Consider the following 13,187-nt stretch of genomic DNA (forward strand, 5'->3'; position numbering starts at 1 on the left):
TGGCATGACACGCAGAGTACCTGGATACAGCCTTTAGCCATGGTATATTGGCCATATACCACAAAGCCCCGAGATGCCTTATTACTATTATAATCTGGCTACCAACCTAAGTAGAGCAGTAAAAATAAAAGCTTTGTCATACCCGTGGTATACGGTCTGATATACCACGGCTGTCAGCCAATCAGCATTCAGGGCTCAAACCACCTAGCTTTTAAATAATAATAGGCCATAGCCTTTATAGACTAGAACAGTGGTCAACGACCTTTTCTTAGTCGAGATCAAAATGCAAGCCGAGCGCAATTGTCTGCTGGGCGCAAGAGATCAAGTGCACCGACGATGTATTGTGTGATATCAATTCAATTATCAATAGCCTATAGGGCCTAACTATAGTACATTGGTGGAAAAGCACAGGGCAAAGATATTTCCAATTAAATTGCATTACAAATTAGCTATTTACATTGACTGGAAATATTGTTTCATGCACTTTCCTATTTTCAATTGCAATAAGAGGTCTGATTGTAGGCCTAAAGGATGTAATGTAGGCCTTCCCCTTAATATAATGTATATATTATATTTTGAAACTTGAGTATCAAACTAGGCAATATGAAAACACTGGTAATAGGCCAGTTGTTGTAGCCTATTACCTGTGAGGCAAATCAGAGTAATTTCTCCCCGAGGGAGGGAGTGCAAGTCGAAGTGGAGAAGAGTGTTTTTGCTTGACATCATGGGATAATCAAAAGAAAAAAGCCAAACAAAAATTGTAGACCTCCACCAGTCTTGTTCATCCTTGGGAGCAATTTCCAAACGCCTGAAGGTACCACAGTCATCTGTACAAACGATAGTATGCAAGTATAAACACCATGGGACCATGCTGCCGTCGTACCGCTCAGGAAGGAGACATGCTCTGTCGTACTTTGGTGCAAAAAGTGCAAATCAATCCCAGAACAACAGCAATGGACCTTGTGAAGATGGAGGAAACGGGTACAAAAGTATCTATATCCAATGTGCGAAACAAGTCCTATATCGACATAACCTGAAAGGCCACTCAGCAAGGAAGAAGCCACTGCTCCAAAACCGCCATAAAAAAGCCAGACTACGGTTTGCAACTGCACATGGGGACAAAGATTGTACTTCTTGGAGAAATGTCCTCTGGTCGGTCTGATGAAACAAAAATATAATTGTTTGGCCATAATGACCATCCTTATGTTTGGAAGAAAAAGAGGGAGGCATGCAAGTCGAAGAACACCATCCCAACCGTGAAGCACGGTTACATCATGTTGTGGGGGTGCTTTGCTGCAGGAGGGACTGGTGCACTTCACAAAATAGATGGCAAGGAAAATTATGTGGATATATTGAAGCAACATCTCAAGACATCAGTCAGGAAGTTAAAGCTTGGTCACAAATGGGTCTTCCAAATGGACAACTTCCAAAGTTGTGGCAAAATGGCTTAAGGACAACAAAGTCAAGGTATTGGAGTGGCCATCACAAAGCCCTGACCTCAATCCTATAGAAAATATGTGGGCAGAACTGAAAAAGCTTGTGCGAGCAAGGAGGCCTACAAACCTGACTCAGTTACACCAGCTCTGTCAGGAGGAATGGGCCAAAATTCACCCAACTTATTGTGAAAAGCTTGTGGACGGCTACCCAAAATGTTTGACCCAAGTTAAACAATGCTACCAAATACTAATTGTGTGTATGTAAACTTCTGACCCACTGGTAATGTGATGAAAGAAATAAAAGCTGAAATAAATCAATCACTCTATTTTTGACATTTCACATTCTTAAAATAAAGTGGTGATCCTAACTGACCCAAGACAGGGAATTTTTACTAGGATTAAATGTCAGGAATTGTGAAAAACTGAGTTTAAATATATTTGGCTAACATGTATGTAAACTTCCGACTTCAACTGTATATACACACACCTATAAATAACTACAGAGGAAATTGACAGCTGAAAGAAATACACATCAATAATACAGTTAGCTAGTTCATTTGTTGAGCATCTTTTTGTAGTTACATGTTTGAGAGTACAGTAAAATGTGCAAAGTAAAGAAACACAAAAAAGTGTCCATCTTAAAAATAAATAAAAAAGTATAGATCCGTATCCTTCAAGATGCGAGCAATGGGAAGTCATGAAGACATGAGAGAATAAAACATGGAGATGGTAGAGCTCTCTAGGGCATTTATGGACCCTGCTTAAAAAAAACAGTTAAAATGCTTCCTTCTTTCCTCCCATCCTCTGTGTTATCGCTGATCTAACATACTTGGATGGAATAAAAGCAAAGGTTCCACTTCATAGCTTTCACCATTCCAGACATGACAGATCAGTGATTACTTTAAAAAGGGGAAGGAAACATTTTCAAAGTATTCAAACAGGGCCAGTGTACTGCCAAACAGCATGTATTTCTCGGGTTGTGCTGAAGCATGGAATGGGCAGTGTATCTATAGGGGTAAAGCTCGACTTAGGCTAGGAATGGAGTCCCATCTGCTGATCCCTTTGTTCTTTTTAGGCCATCAGTGGAGCATCTACATCTTCCAGTTGAGATGGCTGGATGACTTTACACACCCTGCAGCATCCAGTTTCCGACCACTGTTGCACATTTTCGCCAAGTTCTGTCGATTGCAGAGAAGACGCCAGTCAGTTAAAGCAAACGACGATAAGACAATTATTATTGGAAATTCCACATTGTCATGCTTACATTAGCAGCCCTGGCAATGCTGTTAGGAGACTGTAAGGCAGCGAGCTCGTTGAGGATCCTCTTCAGATCCTTATTGTCAGGAGGTGCTGAAAGGAGATAGAGGCAGACAAAATGAAAGTTGTTGCAATCATTTTTCTTATTTAAAAAAAAAAACTTGGTATTATGGCAGGTATGAGGTATAAATATGCATAATGTGTGCGCGTTTATGTACCTGGCACAGGTGACTGTTGCTGAGACTGAAGCTTTAGGTATGAATGCTCCAGCAGTTCCGCGATGGAAATCCGCTCTCTTGGGTTTCGCACCAAGCACCTCTGGTGGTAGGAGAAAAAACATAACCCACCAGATCCCATTTATCCATGTCATTCACACTAAATCAAAACTCATTACATTACATACATTGCAGAATGAATGGAATCGCTCACCTTCAACACATCTAGCAGATCCTTCTCTGCAATGTCAGGGAACTCCATCTCATGGGTAGGGTCAATGATGGCATGTAGCTTGGTGATCTGGTTGGTGATGGTCTGGAATGGAGTCTTCCCATAGGTCATGCAGTACATGATGCAACCAAGGGACCACACATCACCTTTAGTACTAATCTATGAATCAAATCAACAGTGATTCATTATATATCATTAAACATGCATAAGCGTCCAACATTGATATAAATGAGTCCATATGGAATGTGCATGTAAAAAATACATTGTTTTGGATAAGAAGGAAGGGATATCAGCGCAACCTTAGAGCTTGCCTTCCCTGGCTGGGATGAAGTGTCTTTGATGGCTTCAGGGGGCATGTAGTTCAAGGTCCCAACCTGTGTTTAGGATTTTTTTCTTGAAGATCAATATCCTTATTCTGGAAAGCTTCTGGTTATGTATACATACATTATTAACTACAGTTGGAGATGGGGGTTGTGCTCTTACCTGAGAATCTTTCATAATGCTTGTCACATCAGGCTGGATGCGGTTTGCAATGCCAAAGTCGATCAATTTCAGCGAGGCATTCACAATCACAAAATTGGCTGGCTTCAAGTCACTATGGACAATACCTACACAAAAAAAAAGTTACAGAAAAAAGTTAAAAGGCTTGTCATAGAGACTGCAATGCTTGGGTATGAGGAACTTAGAAAACATAAGGGATACTGATGAAGAGAGATACAAGAGTTCAAGATAGATGGAGAGATAATAACCATGTTTGTGGATGGTCTGGACTGCCTCCAGCATATTCTTCCAGTATAACTTCCTCTCCAGCGGGTTGACAGTTTTACGGTTGCGTAGCCAGGTGCTGAAGTCCAGGTTACCACATTCCATCAGCATGTAGATGTAGCTGTTGGTTATTTCACTGGAATAAAAGAGATAAAAAGCACTGCTCAGTGGGAATCACATGACATGTATAGTGGGAAGGAACAGAGGACCACAATCAAAATACGTTGTGTCGGGTTCTCCCGAGTGGCACAGTGGTCTAAGGCACTGCATCGCAGTGTTGAGGCGTTACTACAGTCTGGGGATCGATCCCAGGCTGTGTCACAGCCAGACGTGACCGGGAGTCCCATAGGGCGGCGCACAATTGGCCCAGCGTCTTCCGGGTTAGGGGAGGGTTTTGTGGCCGGGGGGCTTTCCTTGGCTCATCGCGCTCTAGCGACTCCTTGTGGCGGGCGCCTGCAAGCTGACTTCACTCGTCAGTAGAACTGTTTCCTCTGACACATTGGTGCAGCTGGCTTCAAGGTTAAACGAGCAGGTGTTAAGAAGCAGTGCAGCTTTGCGGGTCATGTTTCGGAGGACGCATGACTTAACCTTCGCCTCTCCCGTTGGGTAGTTAATACAAGATTGATGAGACAAGATCGTAACTACCAATTGGACATCACGAAAATGGGGTAAAAAAACAAACACTTTTGAAATACGTTGTGTTATTCTTAATTTTAAAATTGTATTTAGGCCATGTGTATTTTATTTTTATGTACGTACCAGTACACATATGTGTATCCATTTTCATCAAAAAATATAATAAATGTACCCTAGCTGAATAAGTCAGAGTAGTGAACACTCACTAATCATACAGCTTGATGATCTGATCACTGTACTGCTGCAGGCGATTGAGATGCTCTATCTCGTTCTTGTAGCTCTCCACTGTCTGGGCATCGGCCTCCTCCAGGTTCACATACTTCACAGCAAACAGCTGATTACGTTGGTCCAGAACCTGGTACACCTGAAAAGACAGAGAACCTACCATCACACCAGCTGAAAAAACATCCAATTAGCCAAAAAAACACCTGTAGTACTTCCCTGGTATCTTCAGGTTTCAAACCAATTGAAACAGGGAAGTACCATCTTAAATTGTCCAACAAGTAAGTTGTCTGTTTTTTGTTTTCCGTTGCACAATGTTATGAGAGCTTTTGTTACATTGTGCCCTAATGAACAAGACAACCTACCTTACTGGAGCCACCTCGTCCAATCATCTTCAGGACGAGGAAACGTTTGCCCTTTATCACAATGGACTCGTTTGAGAGAGCAACGGCAGAACCCTGAAGTAACAGACAAGTGCAGAGTCATTCAACCATAGAGTCCACATTTCATTTGACAATAGGCCTATAATTTAAACAGCAAACTCACAAAAAGAGAACATAACTAGGGCCATGACTTAGTTCCTCCTGGCCTGATTGCGTTTTGCCTGTTCAGGTCAAGTGATCAGGGAAATCCCATGGATGGCATTTGTGGTTTACCTGGTGGTTCTGTTGGGCATAGGACACCTGGCTGAGGGGGGTGCACGGCTGCTGCTGGGCAGGGCCGGCTTTATGGGCTGCTGAGAGAGGGCCCGCATATGGGGAGTTCCTCTTGACCCCAGGGGTAAAGTAACTGAGGAGAGGGGAATTCAAATGTCAAAGAAAGTCCTCTTTTTTTTGCATCACTGCTTCCGATCTTTCCTCTGGATTCCAAGACTAAATGCACTCACAGATCTCACTACACTGTCTGCCATCACTGTTACATACGCCATGTCACAGTATGGATGACAGACTTAAATTTGCATTATGACAGTTCAGATTTAAATATGATAATTTTTCCACTAGGTAGTTCTCAAAGTAACTTTAGTTCAACTATATTTTTCTTGAGGGCAGCTTTACTGTAGCTCAACTTCTTACAATGGGAAGTAATTGGTAGTGTGATAAACCATCTTTTCAGATTAGCTTCCCCAACACTGACAATACCATTTCCTAATATCTCAAGAGCTGAAATAGAATCATTCGATTATGGTGATTAGGATCATTGTACAAGAGCTGTTATGTTATATACATGTCCTATCCAGCCCCTCACCTGTTGGCCCTGGTGTCTTTGTAGTTGGGCATCTGGCAGGCGACGGGTGGGTTGAGTCTGGACGGGAGAGGAAGTGACGGGGTGGGTAGAGAGTCCACCAGACGTGGAATGGGCGTGAAATCAGGAGGGGTGTGCTTCTCCTGATGACGACCAAACACACACACAACGTTAAACTCAGGAGGTTAAAATAGAAGAACCCAAAAGAAACAAAAATATGTGTTAAGAGTGTCAAAACAGAGGCAAAAAGAGAGAGATTATAACTCAGTCATAAGAATGAACAAACTAAAATGGAGTTTGATGCCAGCACCTTCCATGTTGATAACATAGTTGTAACCCCAAAAATAAAATGGAAAGCCAAACCTCTGGAGACACGACTCTGCTTACATGGGCTGGTATTTTCCACCCTGAAGACAGCTCCATGCTAGAGGGTTTGGGCTGTGTCTGGCTCAGAGGTAAATGGGTGGGAATCTCCGGCTCCCTCTCTCTACCATAGTTTGACAGACTCAATAACCCGTGAGACAGTGGCTCTAAAAAAAGAAACACACATAAGGAATCTATTCAACTAAAACTTACATCAGGTTTGCAAGCTTTAAGCTTGAAGCCGTTATCACTTTGTAGTCAGGATGAACAGGGTCATATTCATTAGGTACCAAACAGGAGAAAAGAGAGAGGGACTCCGTTTTCCATTCCAGGCCTTAATGAACACCACCAAGACATACAGCATAACTGACTACATTTAAATGAAACCTACCTAGGAGACTCTCTCGGTCTTCTGCAAGGAGAAACTGGTAATTCCCAGCTTTTAGTTTCTGCATTGCAGTCTCAATTAGTTCAGTGGGCTTTGCGTTCACCTGAAGGGCTTTCTGTAGTATTGACGTGCCTTTCTTGACCTGACCTTTTGGAAGAATATGAACAAAAATCTCTTTAGTATCAAAATATAAACGTTCAGTGTCTAAACCATATATTATACACAATCGTTTATGTCAAATAAATTTAAAAAGAGCAATCTACCTCGAGCAACCTCAAACTGAGCATGTGCTATGTGCACAAAGGCAAAGCTTTTGCAGTTGGATCTCGCAACGATGAAGTTGTCCCGAGCATCATCTGGGTCATCAATGCTACGGAGGACATTGTTTTTAATTTTAAAAAATAAAAAAATAATGTATACATCAAACCAATTCTAGAACACTGGATAACGTATGTGAATATATGCAGTTTTTTTTTTATACCCTAAAACATCCTGAAGTACACTCACCCTTTGAGTTCAGCATATCGGACCAGCATCTTGACATAGCTCTCACTGTTTCTGTACATTCCCAATGGCAGTCTGGAGAAGACTCTGGAATAGCTGTCCTTCAGCTTTAGGAGAAGGTTGGTGTCTATCTGAGGATTGCCCCTCTTCTCCAGCTTGGTCAGATACATCCGGCAAGCCTCAGGGGAGTTGGAACCAATTATCTGGTTTATATTGTCAGTGGTATCTACCATTGAAACAGCAGAGAACATAAACTCGATATGCGTGAGAATACATTTTTTCCCCAAGTTTACCATTCCGTTAGTGCGCACCTCTATGAATATGTTGGTGTGCGCCAACTAATGCTTCTCAGTAAACAAGCTTTTTTGCACCGTCAACAACTAGGCCAAAATGGTTTCACTTCAATGTAAAGGTACATACCTTCCATCCTAGTGTCATCTCTCCTATCTTGCCTGTGCAGCAGTGTAGTGGTGGAGTCCACAATTCCCATGTCCTTCCATGGGCGTGGCTCAGGTCTAATGATAGGTGTCTGAGAGAGCAAATCAACAATGTAATATATGACTGTCCCAATCAACTCCAGTCTTTAAAATAAGATTATGTAAGATGTAATTTTACTATGCTCTGCTCTCCATGTTATTGTATATAATTGTAAACAGTTGGGCCAGGCACTAGAAAATTCTTAAACAATCTATAACTACCACTGAAAGGTGGGGATTTTCATTCACAAACCTTTAGATTGAGGAAATCCCCATCTTCAACACGCTTCTTGGCCGAGGACAAGGATAACATCGCACTTGAACCAGAAGTTTGCCTAAAACAAAGTTCCATTCATCAGTTTAGGCTTTGTAATCCTGTGTGTTCTGATAGTGTTCCTTTGACATCGGTAAAGAATGCTTACCTGGACAAACTACTTGAGATGAGAGCCTCCATCTTCACTTGTCTTCCATCACTGTCATCATCATCCATTTCTGAGATTGCCTGCAGTCTACTGCTCTCTCTCCCTGCCTAGAGGCAGGATAATAAAGAACAGGATATTATTTAAAACCAGAGAAGTGATAGAAAAACTACTTTAAAACTAGGGGTGGTAATTGCCAAGCACCTCACGATATGATATTCTCACGATACTTAGGTACCGATGCGGTATGTATTGCGATTCTCACTATTCTATATGCATTGTGATTCGATACTGTGATTTAATTGCGATTTGATGTTCCAAACATAACCCTCACTATATGTCTGCTGCAGAGACAAGAGAGAGCCATAATAAAAAAAAAGAGTTTTGATCAGTCATGAAAAAAAGGGCTGACAAGATGAGACAAGATGTTGGCTCACTATTTAAAAATAATATGGAGAACAAGCTATAGGATGAAAAGTATCAGAGTTTTGCCACAGGTACAGCCTACTAGCACTAGCTAACGCTACCTAACAAAAAACAATCGATACTTGTCAAAGTATCGATACAATATTGTCCCAAAAAATATTGCGATATGTAACTGTATCAATTACCAGCACCCCCCCACCCCAACACTACTACGAATAAAAACTAACCATGCCAACAGCTCTCTTTCGTTGAGAACCAGACATCCAAGCTGGAACCTTGTCCTCTTGGGGTCCATTCCGTTGTTCCATTGTTCTAAGAGAATGAGAAGACCTGTGTCAATTGTTTTTCACGAGACAGAATAGAAGAATGTAAAGCAAAACAAAGAGAGAAGCTTGGTGTGAGAACTTGGAACTGTAAAAAACAAAACACTTCTTTTACCCTGAAGAAAAAATACTGGAAAGCTGCAAGTCGCCTGTACCGTCTGAGTTTCTCGAGACTTTGCGAAATTCTGTTCCATTTTTCGCAGAACCATGTGTATTATAAGTTGAGACTGAAGGAAAAATAGTTTTGACAAAACATTAAGACAATTAATATACAGTACTAGTACACTAAAGTAGCATAAAAGCTGTGATTGCGTTAAAAAAAATCTAGGCTGAAGAAACATGGTCATGTATTTATTTATTATATAAATCAAGATTTGGTTTTTTTTACCTTTATTTAAATAGGCAAATCAGTTAAGAACATATTTTCAATGACAGCCTAGGAACTGTGGGTTAACTGCCTTGTTCAGGGGCAGAACGACAGATTTTTACCTTGTCAGCTCAGGGATGCGATCTTGCAACCTTTTGGTTACTAGTCCAATGCTCTAACCACTAGGCTACCTGCCTCCCCAATGGTCTCATGTTAATAAAAAAAACAAACCTGGTACATTTTCCTTATCCTCAGAGGAAAGAAGTTCTGCTTTGCCCAAAGTCAAGTTCTGCATAGCAGCCTCCAGCAGGTCGTTGGGTTTGGCACTCAGTTCAATGGCCCTCTGAAGTATCCAAGTACTTTTCTTTGTGTTGCCTTTTGAGATGTGGGAGCAAAAAAAATATACATAATAAAAAATAAACTTACTGACTAGATGTTTTCATTTATTTAACTAGGCAAGTCATTTAAGAACAAATTCTTATTTACAATGACAGCTCACCGGGAAACAGTGGGTTAACTGCCTTGTTCAGGGGCAGAATGACAGATTTGTACCTTGTCAGCTCGGGTATTCGATCTAGCAACCTTTCGGTTACTGGCCCAACGCTCTAACCACTAGGCTACCTACCAATAGTACTTTCCTGCAGCATTATGGAGTTTCTGAATGTGAGCTTCACAGATTGGACTGATGCATGTATCGTCAGTAAATAAATAAGATGTTAGAGATACAATAGTTGCTATGGGTGTCTGAGTATTTATCAATATGAGAAAGCTGGTAAATCCATGGAGCTAAAGTTGAGTAAATAACCCAAATTGTGTCATCTGTGTGTATAAATCATCTACGACAGTCAAACCAAAGATTGTTGTGCATCTCTCTACCTTGAGACAGTTCAAACTGAGCATGTGCAATATGGACAAAAGCAAATTCCTGGCAGTGTGTAGTCGCAACATTGAAGTTGTCCTCTGCCCCATTGGTGTCTTGGATTCTGAAAGATATTAAAGGACTCATTTGACAGACCTAAACTAAATACTAAAAAGTGCTCTTTTCAAATGGCCAATCTGGGATTGGTACATCCATTTTGGGGATTTAAACTAGGAAATTAGCCATTGATTTTTGGAAGAAAATACATTTACTAGTATACATTTCTCATGAGCTTAGTTCAACTGTCGTAATCCATCAGAACCCAACATCTAAACTTATTTGTAAACCATGTAATTGTAAACAAAAGACTGAATAGCTTCAAAACATGGATAAAACTATCATTTTGAACTCATTGATGGTCAGTCCTTGCATCCATGAATTTGAGTGGTTAAATTTCTCTAACCTTATCCCTCAGCTGCTAACCAAAAAGTGTCAGGGCGCCCACTTTGTTGTTTTCCCGAATCCCAGATTGCCACTTTAAATATTATTAATACACCCTACACATTGTATTTTTAACTGATGTAGCTAAAGTACAATCACAGAGGAACATGTTGCAAAACAAGGCTCAACCCTCTCATGGAAAAGTATGATCACGGATCACTCACACATTCAGCTCTGCAAATCTGACCAGCATTCTGGCATAGCTCTCATTTTTGCAGTGTTTTCCCAGTGGCATAGTTGAGAATACACGGGTATAGAAGTCTGTAAGCTTTGTGAGATGACTAGGATCCAAGTGAGGGTCTCCTTTCTTCTCCAAGTCCATCAGACATGCGAGACACGTTTCAGGGGAATTTGAGCCAATGGCCTGGTTGATATTATCAGTTTCATCTGCATGAAAATGCAAGGAAAAGACAGTGGGTGACCATTTACAGTACCAATCAAAAGTTGACACACCTAGTCATTCACTGGTTTCTCTTTATTTTTACTATAATGTAGAATAATAGTGAAGACATCAAAACTATGAATGAACACATACGGAATCATGTAGTAACCAAATGTTTTAGCAATAAAAATACTTAATATTCTTCAAAGTAGCCACCCTTTGCCTTGATGACAGCTTTGCACACTCTTGGCATTCTCTCAACCAGCTTCATGAGTAATGCTTTTCTAACAGTCTTGAAGGAGTTGCCACATATGCTGAGCACTTGTTGGCTGCTTTTCCTTCACTCAGCGGTCCAACTCATCCCAAACCATTGAATTGGGTTGAGGTCAGGTGATTGTGGATGCAGCACTCCATCACTCTCCTTCTTGGTCAAATAGCCCTCACACAGCCTGTAGGTGTGTTGGGTCATTGTCCTGTTGAAAAAAAAAATGATAGTCCCACTAAGCGCAAACCAGATGGGATTGCATATCGAAATTCACGCAATTCATGTGTGGTTCCCACACATGCAAAGATCATTTGTTCACCTACTCTGTCGCACAAAGACACAACAGCTGGAACCATAAATCTCAAATTTGGACTCATCAGACCAAAGGACAGATTTCCAGCGCTCGTGTTTCTTGGCCCTTGCAAGTCTCTTCTTATTATTGGTGTCCTTTAGTAGTGGTTTCTATGCAGCAATTCGACCACGAAAGCCTGATTTACACAGTCTCCTCTGAACAGTTGATGTTGAGATGTGTCTGTTACTGGAACACTGTAAAGTATTTATTTGGGCTGCAATCTGAGGTGCTGGTAACTCTAATGAACTTATCCTTTGCAAGCAGAGGTAACTCGGGGTCTTCCTTTCCTGTGGTGGTCCTCATGAGAGACAGTTTCATCATAGAGCTTGATGTTTTTTGCTACTACACTTGAAGAAACTTTCAGTTCTTGAAATGTTCCGTATTGACTTGTCACAACACAACTGATTGGCTCAAATGCATTAAGAAGGAATCAAATTCAACAAATTAACTTAACAATGAACACCTGTTAATTGAATTCCAGGTGACTACCTCATAAAGCTGGTTGAGATAATGCCAAAAATGTACAAAGCTGTCATCAAGGCAAATGGTAGCTACTTCAAAGAATCTCACATTTTACAGTTTTGATTACTACATGATTCCATGTGTGATTTCATAGTTTGTCTTCACTATTATTCTACAATGTAGAAAATAGTGATACAAAGACAAATCCTGGAATGAGTAGGTGTTCAAACTTTTGACTGATACTGTATACGGGCATATCATTATGTACAATATATGACGCATTTTGTCTTCGCCATGGAACGTATGAAAACGTGTTATTACCTTCGATTAGATATCTTGTTTTAATTCGGTCGAGCTTCTGACATAACATGGCAAGTTGGTGCTGTCTGTCTGTATGCTCCTCCTCCAACATCTCTGCAGAATGTAGCTAATATGTTGAGGCAGCTAACGTTACTGACTGTCTATACACACAAATATGACATCTCCGCTATAGTGCGATATATACTTCTGATGTGTGAATTAACAAGCAGAAAACGGACCCTGGTGTAAATAACCAGCTGGTTGGGATATGTGTTGCTAAGTTAACGCCCTTAGGTATCTAACCATCTGCATATTGGCTGGCCAAAGCAAAGCTAGCTTAGCTAATAACGTTAGCTCTATCAAGTTAGCTACGGGTCGTTGCGGAGCACAAAGACGTGCAAAGCTAAAAAGCAGTCCAAATCACTTTTTGTTTTACACCGTACATTAGATTAAAACGAATCTCACATTTTCTACAAATGTACTTTCACGTGAAATAATTATTCTTCATTACAAAAAACGTCTGTCTGTTCATAACACACTTAGTTTAAAAAATCACCACTTCCAATTACTCCGTCAGCTCATTGGTCAGTTTGTATGGTTGACTACGCCCCCAAATAGTCGAAATACTCCTCCCACTTCGATGAAAATTATTTGAAATTATGCTCCGGGCCTCCGGCCATCTGACCATCCGTTCCAAGGGTTCAATTAAAAATCGTGCGGACCTGAATATAGTTGATTATCCCTGCAATATTGTAATGTGTTAGTGGGCTACGGGGTGCCCTAATTAGTTGGCCA

The 13,187-nt window shown here is 40.9% G+C and overlaps 1 protein-coding gene across 4 annotated transcripts; it reads right to left on the bottom strand.

Moving 5' to 3' along the window:
* Positions 1 to 1,975: 1,975 nt before the first annotated feature.
* Positions 1,976 to 12,958, bottom strand: LOC118364213 (dual specificity protein kinase Ttk-like). 4 transcript variants are annotated; one of them, XM_035745544.2, is made up of 24 exons: positions 12,414 to 12,958; positions 10,796 to 11,018; positions 10,148 to 10,254; positions 9,503 to 9,646; positions 9,020 to 9,131; positions 8,809 to 8,893; positions 8,159 to 8,265; positions 7,990 to 8,071; positions 7,681 to 7,789; positions 7,264 to 7,486; positions 7,020 to 7,126; positions 6,760 to 6,903; positions 6,393 to 6,535; positions 6,009 to 6,148; positions 5,420 to 5,552; positions 5,129 to 5,221; positions 4,748 to 4,905; positions 3,890 to 4,041; positions 3,624 to 3,748; positions 3,440 to 3,514; positions 3,123 to 3,299; positions 2,912 to 3,011; positions 2,701 to 2,786; positions 1,976 to 2,614 (listed from the first exon to the last, which is right to left on the bottom strand). In XM_035745544.2, the coding sequence occupies exons 1-24, from the start codon at positions 12,502 to 12,504 to the stop codon at positions 2,528 to 2,530; spliced, it is 3,003 nt and encodes a 1,000-aa protein (XP_035601437.1). In that variant the 5' UTR covers positions 12,505 to 12,958; the 3' UTR covers positions 1,976 to 2,527. The 4 variants fall into 4 exon arrangements, with proteins under 4 accessions (XP_035601437.1, XP_035601436.1, XP_035601439.1 ...); XM_035745543.2 differs by having other exon boundaries at positions 6,369 to 6,535; XM_035745546.2 differs by lacking the exons at positions 10,148 to 10,254; positions 12,414 to 12,958 and having other exon boundaries at positions 6,369 to 6,535; positions 10,796 to 10,938.
* Between the last annotated feature and the right edge of the window lie 229 nt (positions 12,959 to 13,187).

This window comes from Oncorhynchus keta, chromosome 31 (assembly GCF_023373465.1).
Source record: "Oncorhynchus keta strain PuntledgeMale-10-30-2019 chromosome 31, Oket_V2, whole genome shotgun sequence".
Classification (NCBI taxonomy): Eukaryota; Metazoa; Chordata; class Actinopteri; order Salmoniformes; family Salmonidae; genus Oncorhynchus; species Oncorhynchus keta.

What these genes read in the sequence shown, in the direction of transcription:
- LOC118364213 (XM_035745543.2), bottom strand. Translation starts at nt 12,504, where the DNA reads ATGTTGGAGGAGGAGCATACAGACAGACAGCACCAACTTGCCATGTTA. An exon ending in TCAGTTTGAACTGTCTCAAG is followed by an intron (nt 9,647 to 10,147) that starts GTAGAGAGATGC and finishes ACATCTCAAAAG; the next exon opens with GCAACACAAAGAAAAGTACT. An exon ending in ATCTGCTAGATGTGTTGAAG is followed by an intron (nt 3,012 to 3,122) that starts GTGAGCGATTCC and finishes TCCTACCACCAG; the next exon opens with AGGTGCTTGGTGCGAAACCC.